General features: G+C 43.2%; 1 protein-coding gene across 3 annotated transcripts in view; it reads left to right on the top strand.

The window, feature by feature from the left end:
* The window catches only part of GNAO1 (G protein subunit alpha o1), a 295457-nt gene that overhangs the window by 193878 nt on the left and 77406 nt on the right, over positions 1–24173 (top strand). For all 3 annotated transcript variants that reach the window (XM_074968545.1, XM_074968544.1, XM_074968546.1), the window contains exon 4: positions 12647–12807. In XM_074968545.1, coding sequence (XP_074824646.1) covers positions 12647–12807 — 161 coding nt within the window. The remainder of the gene's footprint in view (positions 1–12646; positions 12808–24173) is intronic.

Raw genomic sequence — 24173 nt, 5'->3', positions numbered from 1 at the left:
GTTCAGTTGTGGAGCAGCTGGAAAACTGTACTTACAGAGAAGGAAAGGGAGCAAAAAAACCACTGCAGCTCCCAGTGCATTTGTTCTCGCTCCAGCAGTCCCATGGGTGACCCACCGTATATTTTTAGCTCCTGCATATCTGAAATACCACCGGGATACTCATTAGATAAAACCCCTGTGGGATGGGAACTGTGAGGGTTTTTTGTTTTATTTAATTGCTCGCTTCAGTACAGATGGCAAATCATGGTGGGAGGCTCCAAGCCCAACCCCTTGGGAAGAGAGGGAGAGCCAGGCATGGGGGAGGAGGCAGGGGGGAGGAGGGGAAAAGTCAACCAGGTGATATTTAAAAATCTACCTGCTGGGCCCAGAGGGGGCTGGAGATGTTAAGGTCATTCACAGTTAGAGCTGTGTCCTGGAGAGTGAGAGGGAAAAAAAGGTGTATTTTCTCCTCTTGGATTGTTAATTGCTTGTTAAGTCAGCTAACAAATGCACACATTGACGGATGGCCCCGTGCCCTTTCAGTCCAGGCTTAGTGGCTTTTTATATTATTATTTTGCCTGCTACATCTATGTCTATTTAAACCCAGATTTTGTTGGATAAAATGACTCTCAAAGGAAAATAAGAGCTATTTTTAAACTGTTTTTGGTGGATATGCTGTACAGCAGAAACATTAAATGATTCCACCTCCAATTCCCCTTCTGTTGCCCATTGAGATTCTGTTTTCTCCACTTTCAGAGCCACTAGGAGAGATGTTTTATCTCCCCAAAAGTTAATTCCCCTGGGTGGAGTGCAGCTGCAGGTTCTGCTGGTTAGTCAGTGCCAAAAAACCTCCCTGTCCTGACTGCTTATAGATTCACAGATTCCAAGGCCAAAAGGGACCACTGTGATCATCTCATCTGACCTCCTGTATCACCCAGGCCAGAGAACTGCCCCCAAAATAATTCCTAGAGCAGAAAAACTGAAAAATTTCCCATCTCAATTGAAAAAATTGCCAGTGATAGATAATCCACCATGATCCTTAGTAAATTGTTTCTATGATTGACAGAACGAGGAGTAATGGTCTCAAGTTGCAGTGCGGGAGATTTAGGTTGGATATTAGGAAAAACTTTTTCACTATGAAGGTGGTGAAACACTGGAATGCGTTACCTAGGGAGGTGGTGGAATCTCCTTCCCTAGAAGTTTTTAAAGTCAGGCTTGACAAAGCCCTGGCTGGGATGATTTAGTCAGGGATCGGTCCTGCTTTGAGCAGGGGGTTGGACTAGATGACCTCCTGAGGTCCCTTCCAACCCTGATATTCTATAACTCTATGATTAATTACTCCCACTGTTACAAAATTATGCCTTATTTCCAGTCTGAATTTGTCTAGCTTCAACTTCTAGCCATTGGATTACGTTACACCTTTCTCTGCTAGATTGAAGAACCCATTATTAAATATTTGTTCCACATGTAGAAATTTATAGACTCTAACCAAGTCACCCCTTAACCTTCTCTTTGTTCAGCTAAATAGATTGAGTTCTTATCTGGGCATCCGACCCATATGAGGATCAAATAGTCACTATCACAGGAGCCCTATCAGAAATCTCGTTTTGTTTCCATTTCTCCTGCATCATCACTGTTCATTTATGTCCTCAGTTTATATCCTGCTGCAGCATGTCATAAATCAGATATGCAATGACATCTTTTCTTGAGTAAAAGGCCTCCTCTTAAATAATAATACAGCAGGTCCAAATATGAGAAGTTCTCTAGTTCAGCACGCAGACCCCTAGAGTAGGGGCAGAAGGATCCCCAGCATGTCTCATAAAAGCTGAGAAGGATTTACGACAGTGTGGCAAGGTACAGTATTTTAAATATGGTTTTGACACCACAGAGTTCATGGTAACCACTTATATTTATATAGTCTCTTTCCTCCATTAGGATCCCAGCTCATGTTACAAACTGATTAAAAGGAATCTTTTCACATCTGCCACTGAAATGCAGTCATCTCCAGGGTTGAAACATGGCAGCTGGTTGAAAGCACACAGCAACTCTGCAAAACAGTTTGGGATACAATGGGAAGAGCATTGTATCCAGTAGAAACCTCTGGGAGACTAGTGTAATTAGGCAGAATATACTAACTATACTTACCTGAGTTGGAATTTGGCCAGGTCAAAGCCTTTAGCATCCTGACTCTTGCAGAAGGTTCAATGGAATCCTTAAGACCACAACTGGTCAGGACGCTGGCTTAATAATGACTTGGAGTGGAAAGGGACATCGGCTGATTGCCATCACTTCCTGCCGCTCTTCTCTTTTCCTTTGTGCTCCCCCTTGTAAGTACTGACAACACATAAGCTATGAGATCTAACAAAATCACAGTCCAAGGTAGATTCACTACTGGCAGTTTTTGTAACTTTTACAAAAGTCTGGAAAGAGGGAAAGAATTTCACATTCTCAGCACTACATGGATTATTTATGAATATATCAGCTGGAGCAAGATGACCTCTAGGATAGAAACAAGCCACCAAGATCAACGGAACTTACCAAGGCTCTTCATTTGTCTTGGTTTGGGGATGTGTCAGACACTATTTTTGGAATTGGTGGCGACTCTAAGAGGCTAGAAGTATTTCTGGCTATGAAATTCAAATCTAGGTGATCTGTGATGAAGTCTTTATGTTCACAAAATCTTCAGTGCATCAAGAATTCAGCCCAAAGTATTTTATGCACTGAAGTCTTCATGAGCTGTGCTGAGGTTTCAACAGCCCATAAAGACTTTATGGGCTGGAGACATCGAGCACTGGTCTGGAATGCTAGAGTCTTCAGCAGCTTAAGTCTCCACGGCTGAAATCTCTATGTACTCAGCATATGTGCACGGAGTCTTTAGCAGCATAAGTGTTCAGCAGATAAAGACTTTGTATGGTGCCTTTAAGGCAGAGCTCTGCATTCAGGGTGTTGTGGAAGTGGAGAGCCCTGGTGAGAGCTCCATTATGGCCTCACTATTAAACCATACTTGAAGAGGGTGCAGTTTGCATGCCTCTTTATGTAGCACTAGCGCCATTGGCTATTTGAGAGGGACAGAGTGCGCCCTATCCCTTCTCATCCACACTGGCAATTGCAGTAGCTTTGCAAAGTCAGTATACTCACAGGATTGCAAGGAGCACATTATACCTCGCCCCTACACAGATGTGCAATGGGTGGGAGGATATCTGTGCACCTCGGCAAGATGAAGCACAGTTAAACTTTATATCCTCAGGTCATGGCAGGTTCTCAGCAATGGGAGAAGTAACTATGAAGCTAGTGGAAGTTAACTTGACCACACTCAAAGTGGCTGCTACCCCATCCCTGTAGTCATCTGAAATATCAAAAATACAGTCTTTGCTGGAACACAGTTCTACAAGCGTCTTTTTGGAAAAACCGCCTGAATCACGGATGATGGGTCTCCCAGTCTGATTCTTAGTCATTATCCTGCAGTGCTCGTCTGTGCAGAAGTGACCGTAAGCACTTTGAGGCAGAGACCGCAAAGGTCTTTCCATCGTAGGTGTGCACGGTGCATATCACAATGGGAACCAGGTCCTTTATTGGGTCCTTTGGGCACTACCGCAGGACAAATTATAAGTAACAATGACAGGGGGATTTGTAGCTCAGTGGTCAGTGGCTACCACTTGAGGCTGGTGTGAAGTTTTAGTTGTGGTCAAGAGACACGTTACTGCAATTTGCCTGCTGGCTCTAGTGTAAAACTCTACAGAAGGAGGGGGAAAAATACTGCAGCTTCCCTTCTGCCATAGCAGTTACTGTGTCGTGATATCTCAGGTGCCTTCTTTCACATCCTTAGTTCTGAACCAGTGAGAGAAGCAGCAAGATAAACCTGAGTCATTTTGGCACTGAGGGTAATGGGAAATGTCAACATGGAGGGATACATTAAACTGGACGTAAGAACATAAGAACAGCCATACTGGGTCAGACTAAAGGTCCATCCAGCCCAGTATCCTGTCTACTGACAGTGGCCAATGCCAGGTGCTCCAGAGGGAGTGAACCTAACGGGTAATGATCAAATGATCTCTCTCCTGCCATCCGTCTCCACCCTCTGACAAACAGAGGCTAGCGACACCATTCCTTACCCATCCTGGCTAATAGCCATTAATGGACTTAACCTCCATGAATTTATCCAGTTCTCTTTTAAACCCTGTTATAGTCCTAGCCTTCACAACCTCCTCAGGCAAGGAGTTCCACAGGTTGACTGTGCGCTGAGTGAAGAAAAACTTCCTTTTCATAGAATATCAGGGTTGGAAGGGACCACAGGAGGTCATCTACTAGGGTGATCCAAGGAATGGAAAACCTGTCTTATGAAAGGAGACTCAAGGAGCTTGGCTTGTTTAGCCTAACTAAAAGAAGGTTGAGGGGAGATATGATTGCTCTCTATAAATATATCAGAGGGATAAATACCGGAGAGGGAGAGGAATTATTTAAGCTTAGTACCAATGTGGACACAAGAACAAATGGATATAAATTGGTCATTGGGAAGTTTAGACTTGAAATTAGATGAAGGTTTCTAACCATCAAAGGAGTGAACTTATGGAATAGCCTTCCAAGGGAAGCAGTGGGGGCAAAAGACCTATCTGGCTTTAAGATTAAACTCAATAAGTTTATGGAGGAGATGGTATGATGGGATAACATGATTTTGGTAATCAATTGATCTTTAAATATTCATGGTAAATAGGCCCACTGGCCTGTGATGGGATGTTAGATGAGGTGGGATGAGAGTTACTACAGAAAATTCTTTCCTGGGTATCTGGCTGGTGAATCTTGCCATATGCTCAGGGTTTAGCTGATCGCCATATTTGGGGTCAGGAAGGAATTTTCCTCCAGGGCAGATTGGAAGAGGCCCTGGAGGTTTTTCACCTTCCTCTGTAGCATGAGGCACGGGTCACTTGCTGGAGGATTCTCTGCTCCTTGAAGTCTTTAAACCATGATTTGAGGACTTCAATAGCTCAGACATAGGTGAGAGGTTTTTCGCAGGAGTGGGTGGGTGAGATTCTGTGGCCTGCGTTGTGCAGGAGGTTGGACTAGATGATCATAATGGTCCCTTCTGACCTTAGTATCTATTAATCTAGTCCAACCCCAGGCTCAAAGCAGGACCATTCCCCAGTTTTTGCCCCAGATCCCTAAATGGCCCCCTCAAGGATTGAACTCACAACCCTGGGTTTAGCAGGACAATGCTCAAACCACTGAGCTATCCCTCCTCCTGTTACCCATTAATTTCATTTGGTGGCCCCTAGTTCTTATATTATGGGAACAAGTGAATAAATTTTCCTTATTCACTTTCTCCACACCACTTATGATTTTATATACCTCTATCATATCCCCCCTTAGTCTCCTCTTTTCCAAGCTGAAAAGTCCTAGCCTCTTTAATCTCTCCTCATATGTGACCCGTTCCAAACCCCTAATCATTTTAGTTGTCCTTCTCTGAACCTTTTCTAATGCCAGTATGTCTTTTTTGGATGAGGGGACCACATCTGTACACAGTATTCAAGATGTGGGTGTACCATGGATTTATATAAGGGCAATAAGATATTCTCTGTCTTATTCTCTATCCCTTTTTTAATTATTTCTAACATCCCGTTTGCTGTTTTGACTACCACTGCACGGACGTCTTCAGAGAACTATCCATGATGACTCCAAGATCTTTCTCCTGATTAGTTGTAGCTAAATTAGCCCCCATCATATTGTATGTATAGTTGGGGTTATTTTTTCCAATGTGTATTACTTTACATTTATCCACATTAAATTTCATTTGCCATTTTATTGCCCAATCACTTAGTTTTGTGAGATCTTTTTGAAGTTCTTTACAGTCTGCTTTAGTCTTAACTATCTTGAGCAGTTTAGTATCATCTGCAAACTTTGCCACCTCACTGTTTACCCCTTTCTCCAGATCATTTATTAATAAGTTGAATAGGATTGGTCTTAGGACTGACCCTTGGGGAACACCACTAGTTACCTCTCTCCATTCTGAAAATTTACCATTTATTCCTACCTTTTGGTCCCTGTCTTTTAACCAGTTCTCAATCCATGAAAGGATCTTCCCTCTTATCCCATGACAACTTAACTTACCTAAGAGCCTTTGGTGAGGGACCTAGTGAAAGGCTTTCTGGAAATCTAAGTACACTATGTCCACTGGATCCCCCTTGTCCACATGTTTGTTGACCCCCTCAAAGAACTCTAATAGATTAGTAAGACATGATTTCCCTTTACAGAAACCATGTTGACTTTTGCACAACAATTTATGTTCTTCTATGTGTCTGACAATTTTATTCTTTACTATTGTTTCAACTAATTTGCCCAGTACTGTCGTTAGACTTACCAGTCTGTAATTGCCAGAATCACCTCTAGAGCCCTTCTTAAATATTGGCATTACATTAGCTATCTTCCAGTCATTGGGTACAGTACCTGATTTAAAGGACAGGTTACAAACCATAGTTAATAGTTCTGCAGTTTCACATTTGAGTTCTTTCAGAACTCTTGGGTGAATGCCATTTGGTGACTTGTTACTGTTAAGTTTCTCAATTAATTCCAAAACTTCCTCTAGTGACACTTCAACCTGGGACAATTTCTCAGATTTTTCACCTACAAAAGACGGCTCAGGTTTGGGAACCTCCCTAACATCCTCAGCCGTGAAGACGGAAGCAGAGAATTCATTTAGTTTCTCTGTGATGACTTTATCGTCTTTAAGTGCTCCTTTTGTATCTCGATCGTCCAGGGGCCCCACTGGTAGTTTAGCAGGCTTCCTGCTCCTGATGTACTTAAAAAACATTTTGTTATTACCTTTTGAGTTTTTGGCTAGCTGTTCTTCAAACTCCTTTTTGGCTTTTCTTATTACATTTTTACATTTAATTTGGCAGTGTTTATGCTCCTTTCTATTTACCTCACTAGGATTTGACTTCCACTTTTTAAAAGATGCCTTTTTATCTCTCACTGCTCCTTTTACATAGTTGTTAAGTCACGGTGGCTCTTTTTTAGTTCTTTTACTGTGTTTTTTAATTTGGGGCATACACTTAAGTTGAGCCTCTATTATAGTGTCTTTGAAAAGCATCCATGCAGCTTGCAGGGATTTCACTCTAGTCACTGTACCTTTTAATTTCTGTTTAACTAACCTCCTCATTTTTGCATCATTTCCCTTTCTGAAATTTTGCATAGTTCCCCTTTCTGACGTGATAAATAATCTGTCAGCTCCCACTGCACGGTAGGGTCGGTGTCACCCAGATAGAACTAAGGTCTAAAGTTTGGGTTTCATTGCCAAGTTTGCAGGAGTTTGGAATCGAACAGATTTGGGGCTTGGTGCTACCTGGATGACCCCAGCCCAGCTGGCTGGAGATCTCATGGAACTAAGGAGGATTGTAAAGCACCCCACACACCCCTTGACAGGCTTCACACTCATCCTAAATTCAGCTGTGCCCGCACAATTCATCCTGCGCGACTTGCAAAGCTGCTCACCGTTCTGAGAACACGAAAACCCTTAGGTGCGAGCATAGTGAATTAACGCTGGCAACAAAGGCACAATTTGGAATTTTCTATCTTTTGGGCATTTAAATCAGGCAATATTTGAACGAGGAGGGTCAGGTTCACAACTTGTGTAACTCCCCTGAAGTCCCTGCAGTTACCTAGGGACAGATTTCGGTCCAGAGAGTTTAGAATCATAGAATCATAGAACTGGAAGGGACCTCAAGAGGTCATCTAGTCCAGTCCCCTGCACTCATGGCAGGACTAGTTATTATTTAGACAATTCCTGACAGGTGTTTGTCTAACCTGCTCTTAAAAATCATTTTCAAAAATGATCAATCAAAAATAATTCCCTCCCCTGTGTTTCTTTTTTGTCTGATGACATTGAAGAAAAGAAAAGGCTGACAGGTAGGAGAGTGTCCTGACCCCTGACAGGCAGTAAGGGGCTATGACTTACTTCCCCCTTTGAATTACATTGTAAAGTCCTCAGACCAGATCCTCCTCTTGTGTAAATTGTCGGCATTCCATTGACTTCAATGGAGCTACAACAATTTACCCCAGCTGTGGATGTGGCCCTGCATCTGCTAGTAGCCAAGCTGCCCTGAGGACTCCGCACTTCTCTGCAGTGAAGTCTTGCTCCTCCTATCAATTTCCCCTAGCAACTTGTCTCACTTTATCACTGACTGCGAGATGCCTTATCCTGTTATTCTTCTCTGCCAGCTGCTTGGATGCTCAGTGTCTGAAGCTCAGCTAATGCAGCAGCTGTGTTGGGAATAACCAAATACCGTGCAGCTGATGCACTGGACTCTCTCCCTGGGGCCAGTTTAAGCACTTGAGGCAAAGCATTACAAGCGAAGGTCACTCAACAGGTTCACCGAGACCAGAGACCACATCAAGAATTAATTATATATTCTAATGAACAGCTTTCTCAGCAGAGCTGTGCGGAACTAGCTCTCGCTGTAATTGTTTGTGTTTCGGTGTATTAACATTCAGTAATCTAGTCACCAAGAGCAAAATTTTCCAAAATATCCTTCAGCTACTGCATGTTGTTCTCAGCACAGTGGGCTGCAACGTGACCCATTTACAGCTGTCCAAAAACGCAGAGGGCCAGCGCAAAGCCTATTAACTATTTAAATCCCACTTAGGCCTTATTTTGAGAGCTGCATACGGCCAGTTCTGGCTCTCTGCACAAGCATGAATTACATGCGAAATGCATTCATTCACTTGGAATTGTCCAAATGCAGATGACATTTCCTACTTGCAGAAAATTCCTCTGGGTGCCAAAACCATAAGAAAAACTTCCTGGGGAACTGAACTGATTCCATGAGATAACATATGAACTAGTCACACCTCTAGAAAGATGAGTTCAAATTCCAGGTTCCACATGCTAATCCAGGCTACACCAATATGAAAAAACCCTCCACTGAAGTAAATGCAGTTGCTCCAGATTTTCACTGGTGTAAATGAGACCAGAATGTGGCTGAAAATCCCTTGTGATTGCTCATCCGTGACACTAGTGTCCAGCATTCCCTCACCGTGAAACATCTAGGATTGTGACAGCACAGGGTCTGATGGGCTAGGCATGAAGGGTGCAAGTAGGATGCTGGACTGGAATAGAGGACGAGGGTGGCAGGTCAAGACTGAGGTGCAATGTGGAAGCCCATGACTAGGGTGGGAGTTGCAGATGGAGAGCAAAGTGTGTTGTCAGGACACTGTCTGAGAAGGTGGCTGAGTGCCTACACTACACAGGGCCTGAGCGTGGGCTGCTAATCTCTCACTTTCATAAACGCCAAAGTCACCCAAATCCTTTTTCTTTAGAAAAAGAAAGAAAAATTGCCTGTAATGAAAATAGGGAAGGGAAATCAATAAAAATACATGAAACTAGATCATAGGGAAGCCCTATTGAAATCAGTTTGTGAGCAGAGGATTCTGATTTGGCAGATATGAACCAGTTCTTGAAACCATGCAATTTGTTATCCTAGCAAAGCTTTTTGGTGTTTTACACCAGCTGACACTAATTACATTTTTATTAATGCTTTTAGGAATATATTGTCCATGATGAGTTCCAAATGATCTTTGGACAACACTTAACAGCCATAAAAAAGAAAGTGATACTAGAATCTTAGAGCAGAGCAAATAATTGATTTTTCAGTTGGGTGGCTGAACCAAATAAATTGGAAAAAAATATTAAATTTCAAGTCAATCCAGAAATGATATTTTTCTCACTGAAAAACCCCCCAAAAATTTAGTTTTGGGTTGAAATAAATGTTTCATATGACCCAAATCAATACATTTTGTTTTGGTTTGGGGTGTTTTGTTGTTTTTAAATTAAAAGTAACTCAATTTTCAAATGAACCATTGTTTCAAAATAAAAAGTTGAAATGTTTCACTTTGAAAATGTCACTTTGAATTTTTCTTTCCTTTTTTTTTTTTTTTTTTTGGTTGAAACTCTTCACCAAATTCTGTTTGAATCCACTAATAGTTTTGGTCCACCCAAAACTGAAATTTTCGGTGAATAAAAACTATTCACCTGAAAAATTTTGCTCCGCTTTGTTACAGTCAGCCAGTTGGCATGCTTTTCCAAGGAAAACACTCCAGAATGCAGCCAGTAGAACCTCTAGGAACTGCTCACCAAACAGGTCCCAGTCTATGGAACCAACTAGAGAGTATCTTGTCAATTAACATAACCCATGAGAGCTTAGTCAGAAGCATTCTGGCTTCACCAGAGCTTGATACCCAGCAGCCCAGTATTGATCTTTTATTTATTTTTCAAATAATGCCAGTGCTCAGGAAATGTGTCAGGGTGACAGTCCCAGAGACTGAATTCCACTCTGTGTGCACGGGAGCTGTACCATACGAGCTCAGGCAGTGCGAGCTTTGCCTACGCTCTCTCCAGATACAACTTGCAGCTCCAGGCTCTTGAAGTCTTTAGCATCTCTGCTGAGACTGCCAGTCCGGCTGGATGTTTTGGGATAGTGACACTTGATTGAGAACTAGGTTTGGGCCACCAAACAGGCATTGGAGGGCCGTGACTTTCAGTCCCTAGGTAGGATCTGAACAGGTGACCTAGCAAGGGAAAGATCTAATATCCCAGTGCCAATCCCCTAGGCTATTCAGTCCCCTTTTTGTGCAGCTAAGAAGGGTCCAGTGCTCCAGCTCCAGGGGGATGAAGAGATCGATGACAATTCATAGAATCGTAGAATATCAGGGTTGGAAGGGACCTCAGGAGGTCATCTAGTCCAAGCCCTTGCTCAAAGCAGGACCAATCCCCAATTTTTGCCCCAGATCCCTAAATGGCCCCCTCAAGGATTGAACTCACAACCCTGGGTTTAGCAGGCCAATGCTCAAACCACTGAACTATCCCTCCCCCACCATTGAACTATTGTTTAGAAGCAGGCAGCTGATGAAGTTTGACAGTGAGCTGAAGCAGTTTCAGGGCACTCTGGGTAGGAGATGTTGGCCCAGCAGCTTTCGGAACTGTCCAGTTGGCAAAGAGATCAGAGACATAGAAACCTGCAGGTGCCGCATCCTTTGTTCTCGTTATAGACTATTGATCACAGGGGCACATTTACAGAACAAGTTATGCCTCTTTGGACAACTTTAGAACAGAGAACAGCAGCATCATACATGGCACCCAAGCGGATGTAAGTGCATGAGTGCTCTCTGAGAGCAGTGGTTTCCGATCTGCTGCACCAGTATAGCAGACGGACACCTCAGCGGTACTACTCAGGGCCGCCACTGAAATGTGTGAATTCTTACTTCCAAAGCCTTGTAGCTCCTTGCCAACTCTGTTGTGGGTGTAGGTGTGCACATGGGGGGATGGGATGGATAGTGGGCGAGCATAAGAACTCAGCAAATAGGTTAATCAGAAAGTAGACTTGGAAGGATTCGATTTTTATTGGTAAATGGAGATAAATGTCTATTTCACTGCACACACAAACTAATGAAAAAATATTTCCATTGATGATAATCCACATGCACAGATATTCAAAGAAAGAAAAATGCTGCTTGAGAACTTAGTTTGATTTAAGGCTATTTACTTCGTATATTTTGGCATATGATGTGGACAGTTCGTGTTATAATGGTTATGAAGCTGCAACCTTTTGAATCTCAACATCTACTGTCATTAAATAATTATTATCTGACCTCCCCTCCCTTGTCTGACCCCCCCCCATAATTTCCCACAACTATGAAAATTTAAATCAATAAAAATTGGGGGGAAAGATTAACACCCATAATTTTGCGCAACCGTGAACATTTAAATTGAAGAAAACTGAAAAAAGGCGTAAAAATAAACATCAATATTATCTGTCAAAATTACCAAAAAAAATGAAAAATGAATTCTGCCAGGCCTATCAATAAGGGAGGAAGAGGAAGGAAACCCTTAGAGTACCCATGACAAAAAGCTTTGACGAGTCAGTGCCGGCGCACACAGTTGTAAGTGACTATCTTAAAGTAACTTCCCCTCTCCTCCCCCTCCCTATGCAGTTGTCTCCTCTTGTTTGTGGTCATCCTGTGATACACTGTAAATTCATCATGACAGGATATCTATCTTCATCCAAATTGTGTTGCACCATGTACATCTGCAGCATGTAATTATTATTATGAATTCTCAATAATGTCATCGTATGCTGGTGTGAAATCATGGGAAAGAGGAAGTAGTAGTAGACAAATCTGAAATAGTCTAATAGGCTGTATTCTACTTATCTTATCACACGATAATCCTCTTTACTTCGGTGGGGTGACACATGACTAAACAGAATTTGACCCAGCCCATACCTCACTTTACTGGTAATTTACATACATACGTAACTGCACTGTATCTGGGTTATTTGTGTTGCTGAATAGCCCATGAGATGTACATACATTATACATATTGGTCCATTTGCTAATTGGACATACTTCACTACCATAACTTTGTATAATGTGGATTGTGCAAATATGTACTAGGAGACCATCGCTTCCTAATGGCTTCTTTGACACATCCTCATTCCGGCCTTAATTCTGGCTACTCTACTGGATGACTCTGCTATGAATCCTAAAACATGACTCAAACTTGTGGGCTCTAAAGCTGAGGACTCTCTCAATTATTTAGGAGTCTCAGGAAGGAGAGGACAATTCTCCAGTTCCAGAATACATCTCAGCAACTCATGTGACCTGTTGCTTCTTTCCTCTCTAGGCTGATGCTAAGATGGTCTGTGATGTAGTAAGTCGAATGGAGGACACAGAGCCCTTCTCCCCAGAGCTGCTGTCAGCTATGATGAGACTCTGGGCAGATTCTGGAATCCAGGAGTGCTTCAACCGGTCCCGGGAATATCAACTTAATGACTCTGCCCAATAGTGAGTATCCCATTCCATAGGTTATTATATCAGAAGGAGGGGAAATGTTGCATTTGGGCTCATTAAACTTTGGTCTGAAGTGTCCTTTAAAATGCTCAGGTATGTCTTGGCAATGACTCTACTGGAGATGTTTAAAGATTGGGGTGAGTGTTGTGTTCCAAGCTATCAAAGTATCATGCAGAACTCCAGTACAGTCTAATTCTGATCCAACCGGAGTTAGTCTCTTTTCCCAGAATAGTTCATCCCAGTGCTTGATCTGGATGTTATAAAGGGAATGTCTCCAAGTAGGTTGCTCTATACACTGATCTAGTGGATCCGCTCATGTGAATAGCTGACTTCTGGACTGTCTGATAGATAATAGGACACTTTGTTTACCTGCTTAATAGGACAAATTGTTGCAAAATGTAGTTGATTCAATTTCCACCTCCCTAACAGAACTCATTATGGTGATAGGCCTCCCAGAAATTCAGAGACAGACAGATTATAGTAAAAATAGGTGAACTCTTTGCTGTTACAGTGGTGTTGGTTTCCTTGTGTTATTGGTATTATTCTTAACAATGAGCTCAAGGTGCACAGTTAGGAATCAGATCCAAGTGTTCACAAAGATCACAAGTGTTTGAGTCTAGGGTCTTGGTTCACCTCATTCTGACGATAGAAGGGCCACCAACAAACTTCTGATCTGGACCTACGTCCAGATATGAATTTCCCAGAGTTTGATGCATTTTGATTTGGACCCAGCTTTAATTGTTATCCATCCAACACTAAATCTGTCCGCTTCTACCTAACGATTGATACTAAAACAGCTTCATTTTGTAACTTAATCAGTGATGCTGTTTGGGTTGTTTAGCTTCTGTGATAAAGCCTGAGATCAGACATTCCTCAGGATAGAGCAGAACTTCACACCAAAACACTGGGATTGCAACTGATCTCACTATGTTGCATCACGGCATGATGATGCAGTGTGATCAGGCACTTACCCATGTCAAGATGGGAACATGCAAATGTTGTGATGTCATGACCCAGCATCCTCAGATCAAGATGCAATTATTTTGTACTCCAGAATGAATGCAGGGGACTGGACTAGATGACCTGGAGGTCTCTTCCAGGCCTATGAATCTATAAATAGCTGATGACCCTAACATTGTGCCAATTCTAAATATCTATTGTATGGATATTCACATTTAATCTGTTTAATTATTCACTCTAACAATAAAACATAGCCATTTTTGCCAACACAGACTTTCATGTTTCCCTGATTACGGCTGTGCTGGCCAAAACGTTTTATATATATATATATCCTCCAGGAAAAGTAACAGTAGGAAAGTATTCCTGTATTTTCAATCTTCTTTTAATGCTATTTAGCAGCTGGAATTAAGGGGGAGTAGCCCACACCAGATGACCAGCATGCTCTGCAGAGTCCATCAGCTAGTGGTCTGTGGACCGGCAACAGATTGGGAATTTCTGTGCTATATTTTCAGCAATGATTGTATTACAATCACAGCCAATCAGAATTAATTTCAATGGAAGATGTGTGACTAACTCCTCTGCAGTGCTTTGAAAATCTCCAACACACACACACACACACACACACACACACACACACACACACACACACACAGAGTGTGAAAGAGACAGAAGGAGGAACTAAAGATTGGAAGGAACAGAAGAATTAAGGACTGATCCTGCAACCCTTATACACAGGAGTACCCCCTTGAAGAAGATGGAACTACTCGGCTAAAAGTTGGAGGATCTAGGTCAGCAAGGCACGCTCATGCACATCAGTCACCAGTGAAGGAAACTAGTAGCTTTAAAGGCCTTCACTCTTTCTATTCATTTGTCCCCACCGCAGCTACTCTAGCCAGATAAAATCTGCACCACTCTCCCATAATACCGGCTGAGGATTTTGTTGTGGCTGGAGAGTCGTTTCTTCAAATTCAACATTATCTTTAGTTTAAACAGCTAACCCAATGAAGTATTTTGCATTTTCAGATCTGTTGTCATTTAGGAGTTGCTGATGGTTTAATCACCATAAGCAGAGATCCTGTCATAGGACAAGGGCACTGTAACATTTCCGGTACTCCTCTAGGCCCTGGTGCACTGTGCCAGATGGTAACACAAGTGACAGTTCAGTTGGTGCTTATTAACACCCAATGAATCTCTTTTTTAAAGGCATGTTTTTCATTTAACCCTTGAACACCTTTTTTTGGTTTCATTTTTTAATGTAACTAATATTGGCTTTAAATCACCAGCACATACAGAAATTATTTCCTTTTAATGCAGAGAAGGATTGACTCCAAATCATATCAGAATCAACTTCCCCAAAGTTTGCAGGTGTTTGGATGTAGTGATCCGGCCTGCACCTCTATAGGGACAGTCTTTTGGTTTGGGCCCATCTTTGTATTAAACATGTAGCCTGGTATCTATGTAGCAGAACAGAATTGACAGACAGAAATATGTTTCATATGCCAGGGTAGTCCAAGGCACTTCTCAACCCACTGAATTTGATACTCTAGTGCAGTCATTATATAGCAGCCTGTATGAGTGGGATTTTCCAAAGCACTCATGTTTGCCTACCTATGCTGTTCCCATAGCAGTCCACGGTAGACCTCCAACGCCGAGAGTCCCAAGCTATCTGTCCAACTTAGGCATTTCAAAGGCGCTATCATTCTTGGTATCTCTACGCTGTTATGTGCTCCGCCATCCCTCAGATGCAGCCCTGTCCATTACCATCTGTTTTATTAATTGAATGGACATTAGCCAGGACACTATGATTGTCCCCTGCTTTTTTCTACATGTACCAGGAAATCTCTTACCTTCTACATTAGCAACCTCCCTAGAATCTAAGCAACTAGAAAAGCACCTGACTTATTATGTTACCCACTGGCCAATGCAGAATTATTCCCTATATCACGTCCTCTAGTGCTTTGTCCAGTATAGTTTTAAATGTCATAAACCAGGAGGCTCCTACTGCTTCCGTTGGGAGATTAATCCACAATCTAATCAACAGCACAGAAGAGAGAGACACACTAGCATGGGTTTTATTAGCCTAAATTTTCCTATGGTTAATTCCATCCCAGTACTCACAGACTGTACCCTCTTGTACTGCCCTAAACACAATGTACATTTGCAGTTCCTCCTCTCCATCAAAGATGGGCAGGAGAGATCTGGGTTTCTACATCTAATTTATACATATCCCTGCATAGGGCTTTTCCAGAGGGTTTTGGTTTGGTTTGTTTTAAGTCTATAAAATCAGCCCACCTTTATGGAGGGTCTCACACGCATGCTGAGGAAAGGGGGGAGCTCTGATTGCAGGGGGAAAAATGGGAGAAATAATTGATGCTCTATAAGGGGCCTCTGGCATCTTAGACAGCACCTTCCATTAAAAGTAAAGCAATAGGCAAAGGAAGGAAAGGGTAGGCCATTAAAATGCTGCAAATGCTTCTGTCATTTGGTGGTGGCTTTTTCATCTATCTCCAGGCAAATTTATGGGTGGATTGCGTGCTGTATCCCTAATCACCTGCTTTTGGTTTCTTTCATTCCCACTCTGTCTTCTGGTCCTCCCTACCACCACTTTTTTTATTTTTTAATCTTGCTGCCTACAAGCTGTGGCAACCCCTGCTCATAAAGAAAAGTCTTGGGCACTCCTTGTGTCTTTTTCTTGTACAGCAGGACACCTTCCGTTGGAGTGTATTTGTGCTCAAAAATCATACAATAGGTGTTTCCTTTGGGATTCTTTAATCTCTTACTTTGGATCAGATTTGAAAAGTGAAAGGTCTTTCCTCTCATCAGATTCCTAACTAGGCAGGTTCAGTTCAGGGCGCTGCACAGGAAGAACCGGATTTTCAGCACACGCTACTTTTGAATGTCCCTATGGGATGTGCGCACACAAACCGAGTAGTGAAGCAGTACATGCTCTTGGCTAGATAGGCAAGAAGATGGGCAATTGCACATACATAAAAAGGCCAGAATCCATTTCAGGTGGACATGGATATCCAGGTTATTCTCCTCCTTATTCCAAGAAAACAGAATGATCATCAGAGATGGCCAGGGCCATGAAATTACAATGAAACTGTAAAACATGTATTGACTTTTTAGCAACATGCCCAGCAGCTATAAAAGCTTAACATTCCCAGGGTCAAGAACTCTGTTGGCAATGAATTTTGGAAACATTACATTGAGTTCAGAATAAAATATTGGCATCCTGCTTACGGCCTCAGCTGCACAAGCCTCTGGAGAATGTTTTCAGCGCCACTCTCTTTGAAGGGGAATCTGCTTGAGATATTGGTATAACCTTCATTCCAAACTATTACTGTACCACATACACCAACCAACCCCTTGTACAGAGAACAATGCAGAGGTGTTAGAACGTGCTGCAAATCGCTGCTAACTTAAATCATCGTATAAGGAACAGAAGGAGTCGAGCGATCTCTTGAATGGCAGCCTAGTGATTATGCTGCTCTAAAAGAACCTCAGAGAGCAACTAGGACACACAGATGGCTGCTAGCTGCCTGTTTTCCCAAGACAGCTCCCACACTGGTGAGTCTATTTAACATCCTTCAAGCAAGACTCGCAGAATGCTGGAACAGTTCTGTAATATCTTCATAGTCATAGCAATATCACCGCAGCCTGCAGGTCCTAGAATGATTTACAGAACACCAGTCCCGCCTCGTTCACCTTCCGCGGAGGTCATTGGTCCCATCAAACTCAACCTTGCCCCGGGTGGGCCAACTGCAGGAGCAAGGGAGTCATTTATTCTCAGTGCCTGTTCAGCAAGGGGGCCAGCTGTGATGATGGCTTTTGTGGTGTTGATGAGCCAGCCTGAGACCCCTCAAGCCCCAGATTTACACAGTTTCATACTAACCCCAAAAGAAAAGCATTGAGAGGAGCACATGCGCAAATTCGTCCGGTGATTACGCTGAGGGAGTCTTCCTTCCAATCGCCTCCCCCGCCTCACGCCTTAACTAGGTTGCAACGTGTGCACATTTCCCCATCACCCTGCTATCCTCTAAGATAGCTAATTTGCAGGGCATTGGAAAATGGAGCCTGGTCTCTCCATTATGCTTCCAAAGTCCTGGCCCTGGCGCACACAGCCCCGTCAGATGCAGAAGAATTTCTCACTGCCAGCTCTATTTGTCTTAGTTGCTTAGGTTCCCTCCCCCACACGCCCCTTTCTCCCATCACACTGGGTTACAAAGCCTTGGATTAAGCAAAAGGAAGAAGGGTCTCAAGGGTCACCGCACATGAACCTTAGCAGAGCTCATCACCCTCCAGCGTTCAATCCCCATCCCTTCCCTTGCTGCAGCTGGCCATTAACACCACAAGGTCAAAGAGCTGCTCTGACAAAGAAGGCTGGTGCTCATAGCGTAATATACTCTGTCCCCGAAGCAAGGCCACTAACAGACAAGGGGCTAGAAAAAAGGACTAATAGGGCTGAAAGTAAGAGGAGGACAATTTAGAGTTGACTATCAAGAAGAATTTCCTAACAGAGAAGTCTATTAGACTGAGAAACAATCGCCCAGTATGGATGCCCATTTGTGGATAAAGCACTGGAGAATGCAGTGGATAATCCCACACTGATAGGAGTTGGGACCAGATGACTCCATACGTCTTTTTCATCACTAACTCTGATTCTAAGGATCCAATGATTATTCCTCAGAAAACTCTCTCTCCCCTTCTCTCCCTCCCCCTTCAACACTGATTGTTGGATCCTCCTTTTTTCTTAGCCCATCCTCTGTGGTAGGTGGACTAGGAGGGAGGGTAATAAATCCTGCTGCAGACATGAAAGTAATGAGTGTTGCTAGGGACACTAGGGCAGAGGCTGAACATGGCTAGAAGAAGGATATTCATTCCCATTTAGCACATCAGGTCTAATTTACTTCTTGTGTAAGTACCATTCCTGTGCTTTATTACCCCTGTACAAGTGCCATGTGCTTTGGGACAGTGTAGCACTGTGAAATTAGTTTTACCAGCAAAGTAAAGATTCGACTTGGATGACTTGCCGGGCACTATAGCTTTACACATAAATTCTAAGACAATGCACATTTTAATGCACTCCCGTTACTAGAGGGTTCGCTCAGATTTAAGAAAGAAATATTATAGGTCAAGTTTTTCCATTATTATTCCCATCAGCTGGGCAGATTCTATTTTCTCATCGCATTTGTCCATTAAAATGTGGTTGACATGCTCCCTCCCCTGTCTATCCCATCACTCGGCCTCACTTAGGTTTAATTGGAAGGAATATCAGCCTAAGTGAACAATCCAATGAATTGGGGTGAGTCTGTTGAGCTGTTTATTGAAGAATACACCTTTACACCTTCGGCCACAAGTCCCAGTAAAACCAAAAGGGATAATTTGCTGCATTAGTCGAGTCGGAGCTGTAGATACCGTTTAGCTGGATTTACGGTTTGACTTATCTTTGTTTGCAAGTCAATATTCCTGCCTTCGGTGCTCAAGTTTGAATGTTAAGCTGCCTATGTGATAAGCAAAACCAAGCTGCCCTATAAAACTCATATCGCCAAATGCAGTTGATTGGACCAGTATTGCTCAATGCCGTTTACTTCGGTCGGAGGCGAACAGACTGCAGAAGGGGAAAGCTCAATGAAGTCCAGAGAAGGCCGATGTGGAATAACATTGTTTGTCCCTCGTGAGGTAACTCTGGCACAAATTCAGAGGTGCTCAGGCTCCGGAGCGGTCTCTTACCACGCGCCTGTGCAGTGTCTAGCAGAATGGGGTTGTGATCTTACCTGAGGCATCTAGGTACTCTCATAATACAAGTCAATACTATGAAGTACTGTAAGCTGGGAGACTAACTCAGGGTGGGGGGGGGAGCTACCATGGCAGTTAGCAAGGTCTTTTCCTTGAGAGACATTGTTTATAATACGAGAGTAGAGTAAGTTAACTTAAACTGAAACAGAAATGGGAAGGTTTCTGAGTTTAGGGTTGAATCCAGTCCTAAGGGCCTACCTGTGGCGCCCAGCTTCCCAACTGCATCCTCCCATCTCTGTCTCCCAAACAGCCCTTGTCTTGAACACTGGTTCAAGGACCAGTGAAAGTTGAACTCTGGTTCACCCTACTTCACAGGGCAGCATGGAGTGGCCTGGCACCATGTCACTGCTACGTACCTGGAAAGAGCTGTGTAAGGTCCTTCTTGTTAGCTACAGAGAGTGAGACAACTTGATGCAGATGCTTTCCCACCCTGGTATATGAACATATATGAATTGAATCCTTTTCCTGGCACTCGGCAACACTGAAAGAGCAGCATGTAAGAGGCAAGAACATGCTGTAACATACCTTTCTTGCCATCTAGACAACTCAGCTGAGTTACACCACTGAGCTAGCGTTGCTTTGGATACCTCCAGCACATGGGCAAGAATTTTCTGTAAAACAGGATAACTGCCCAAGTAATCGGATGCTGTGACACACCTGCAAGATTTACAAGAGAGAAATCGCACTAGTTTATCAGAGCTCAGAACATATCCATGATGTCTAATGTCCAAATGGTATCTGAGTCTATGCAAACTCAACTGCCATTGTCCAAGGGTTCATCTGTCTTCTCAACTCCCTCCCTTGAAGCTACTGAAAAATCAGATTTAGCCATATGAATGACAAGACAGACAAGCCAGAGTAGCAGTGAAAGGGCCCCTTTTAACGAGAATGAATCTAGGAGTAGAGAGGGCTTGGAAGAGGGAGGAAAGCAGATATCACTCATTACCCTTCGCTTCCTTGGTTCTCCACTTTTCCCACTTTATACATGACTTTAGTGCCTTGTTGACAGGTACAGGATTCACAGCCCTGGAGACAGAGGGTCTCTATGTATGCACAGAGCAGATACAATAAGGACATTAGCAGAGCAAGTGTCTTCTACACCAACCCAACAAAATGCTTCAGCCCTGAGCCAGAGGAACCAGACTCCAGGGCCCTTTAGTTCAGACTCCGCTCACCTCTCTGCTTGGACTTCCAATAAGTTTGCCAACGAGCACCTAAAGTAACCGTGGATTTTGTGACAGAGACTCTTGTTCAATACTAGACTATGGCCCACCAAGTAATGTCACATAAGCCACCCTCTTTCCAGATCCACCCTGTCTGCCATTCCCTTTGAAATTCCATCTTCTGTGTTGTGAGCATGGTGTGCGCACTGAATGTACCGCAGCATTGTCCTTGAGTTCAGGGGCATCATGGACAGTCCAGTCCAGTCTTCCTGAGCTGGTCGAATAGTGGCTTTGGCATAATGTCTCAAAGCCGGAAGGGGTTAAAACTCGGGAAGAGTGGAGAGACGTAGATAACTCTGCCCATCTTTCCCCTACCCCACCCCCAAACAAACGGGTGGCCAGCGCTAGGAAATGTCATTTTCACTATTGTTGGCATTACCAGACAAGAAGCTGAATCACAATAGGAAGGATTAGAAGCATGAAGGGCTGACTAAGCAGTGCACTTAGTCTATGCCAGACACTGACCGGGTGGGAAATCAATACACATCAGATGTACCCATTTCTTATAATGATCCCATCTGTGCTAATAAACTACAGTTTAGGTTGTGTCAGCAATTCTCATCTAAACTGTCTTCAGACGCTTCCAACTCAGCTCTGAAACATTCATTCTGAGACGGATCTTGGAACACCAGGTCCCAGGCTGCTGAGTCAGCCAGAATCCCTCCTGGGGACTCACAAAGGAGACACGGCAGAGCAGGAGCTGCATCATGCTTGGAGGGGATTCACTACATTCCCTAATACAAGCTCTGTTGGCTGTTGCAGAACAGAGGGTGGGGCCATGACCCTGCTTTCATCCTACCTCTTTCTGCTCCCTTTTAGGCCTTTAGCAGTCACAGAGGAGGGCATGTACTCTCCAGTGAACTCCAGGCAAGCCCTGTCATGAGGTCGGTGGTCTGTCAGGAGAGGAGAAGTTATTTGCAAACTTATTTCCTTGACCGGGCTCTTTCATCCATCCTTTCAGAAGTGTAGACACAAATAGTCCTCACAATGGATGACCCAATCAGATGGACTCCTGCTGGCTTCATTAATAAAGGAGTTCACTAGAGCAGCTGCCTAAAGAGAGTAAATGGCAAAGCAATGTGGTAGGACCTGCTCCTTTAAGCTGGCAGAAGTCTCCTGGATTTCCAGGGTGGGTGTATTCTACATGCAAAAGCCACCTTGTTCTATGGGTGTGTCTTGACTGCAAAAAAAAGGTGTATTCTTAACTCAGGTTAGCTAAACAACAGAGAAGACCCAGCAACCCAGCTTTTAACTCAGGTTAGCAGCTCAAGTTCAACCGCAGGCTCCTGTTATAGACCTTAACTTTAGCTGCTAACCAGATGTGCCGTTAGCTAAACACGAGTTAAGAGCCCACCTTTTATGTGCAGTGAAGAAAGATTTCTGTGTGAGACTAGGCTAAGCTGACATCACCCTAGATTAATCTCTAACCTCCCTGAAGAGAGGAAGCTCTACTTGTGGGGGTTAAAGGAGAGCTATTGATAGGAGCTATTGATGTACAGAAGTGAAAGTTACCACTGGCTAGAACAGAATTCCATCACTTGGGGCTCTGCATTCTGTAGCAGGGGATACCAGATTCACCAGCCAGGTCAACAGAAAGGTAAATACCAAGCCTGTAGGGTTGTCTTATTTGTATCCCCTACAGACAAGTGGGGACACTGTGTTACCTTTTTCCCCAGAAACAAATAGGTTTTCAAAGGTCTTTTTGAATAGTTCTGGTAGATAGCCCAGTCTGGATGATTAATTCCTCATGAATAAAGCATTCGTGGTAACTTCCACCTCTCTGGCATTCCATACAGCCTTCCAGTACAATATCTAAACTTCTTTGCCTCGTGGATTGATGTTACAGTGCCTGGTTTAAATGGACTGATTTGATCACAGTCTATAAATACCTACATGGGGAAGAAATAGTTGTTAATGGGCTCTTCAATTTGATAGACAAAGGTGTAATAAGATCTAATGGCTGGAAGTTAAAGCTAGACAAATTCAGACCAGCAATAAGGTGTAAAGTTTTAACAGTGAGGGTAATTAGCTATTGGCACAATTTACCAAGGGCCATGGTAGATTCACCATCACTGGCAATTTTTAAATCAAGATTAGATTGGTGTTTTGAACAATATGCGCAGTAGTTCTAAAGGAATTATTCTGAGGAAGTTCTCTGGCCTGCGTGACACAGGAGGTCAGATTAGATCATCACAAGGGTCCTTTCTGGCCTTGGACTCTATGAACCTATGACTTTGGTTTCGATACCCATGATCCTAAACAGGACCACAGGGTTTCTGATGGACTTAAATAGGTTTTCTAACCCACAGTGAGGGAACCGTACATTACCATGTGTGTTGTCCTTAAATGCGTTGTTTAGTAGCAAAAGGAATTTGACAAATGATGGGGAGAGCGAGGGTGTTCAAATTCTGTACACTTTTGTGAAAAAAACAAACAAACCACATTCCAGCATTTTAAATATCAGAAAATATACTGGAGCACTCTCTTCATTCTGTCCTAAATTATTGTTATTGGGGGTTAGTGAATTTATGCGCTGTGCCCACCCAGAAGTGGCTGCATTTCTGAAGGCCTGATTCTGCCACCTTTACTCATGTTTAGTAGTACCTTGCTATCCCCAAACTCAGTAGACTACTGATATAGTAACTACTCAGCATAGATACAATGGCAGAATCAAGCCAAAAATTAACTTCCCCCTTTCCCCCTCCATGGGAATTATCTTGTTTTTAAAAAAAATCTAAGACAACCAGAAAGTTTAGATTATGTAGACATAGGAAAATGCAGGTATTAGACACACAAAGTTGTCTGTGGTACCAGGCTGCTGGGATTTTAAGTATAACACTTCATATTTCAGAGACTCTTGCGCATCATCTTTTTGCTTTTCCTTCCTTCCTGTCCTGGGATGGACTTTACATTTTTCGGAAAGAGTTGCTGGTCAGAGAGAGGGAGTAGCCCTGGGTCAAGAAATCCCAGATCCAGGAACTTGGCTTATGCTTTGTCCTGCAGAAACATGTGGAGTCCCATTGCTAACTGCTATGTAATCTGCTCACATCTGTGGCTGACAGATAACAACAAAGTAAGAATGTTCCGTTGAAAGGGCTGTAGGTGACAGATTTGGTGCAGGGATATTTTAGTTGTTTGACTGTGTATTTTTATTTTGAAATACACTTAAGGCAGCTGAAACTGGCAAACTGCCACCAAGTTTTTTTCAGTTGTTTCTTTGCTTGTTTTTTGGTGGGGCGGTAGGTTTGTGTTTTTTGTTATTGCCCCTTACGTGTATGTTCACAGTCCCCGTTTTCCATCAGCTCTGCCTTTTGGCACTAGCCACTCACATTACAACAGTGTGCTCGTTAGTACAGTCTTGCACCCTTCTCCCCAAAT

Source organism: Natator depressus, chromosome 12, assembly GCF_965152275.1.
Source record: "Natator depressus isolate rNatDep1 chromosome 12, rNatDep2.hap1, whole genome shotgun sequence".
NCBI classification, from domain to species: Eukaryota; Metazoa; Chordata; order Testudines; family Cheloniidae; genus Natator; species Natator depressus.
The sequence above is the reverse complement of the archived record's forward strand: the minus strand, read 5'-3'. Positions and strand labels throughout refer to the sequence as shown.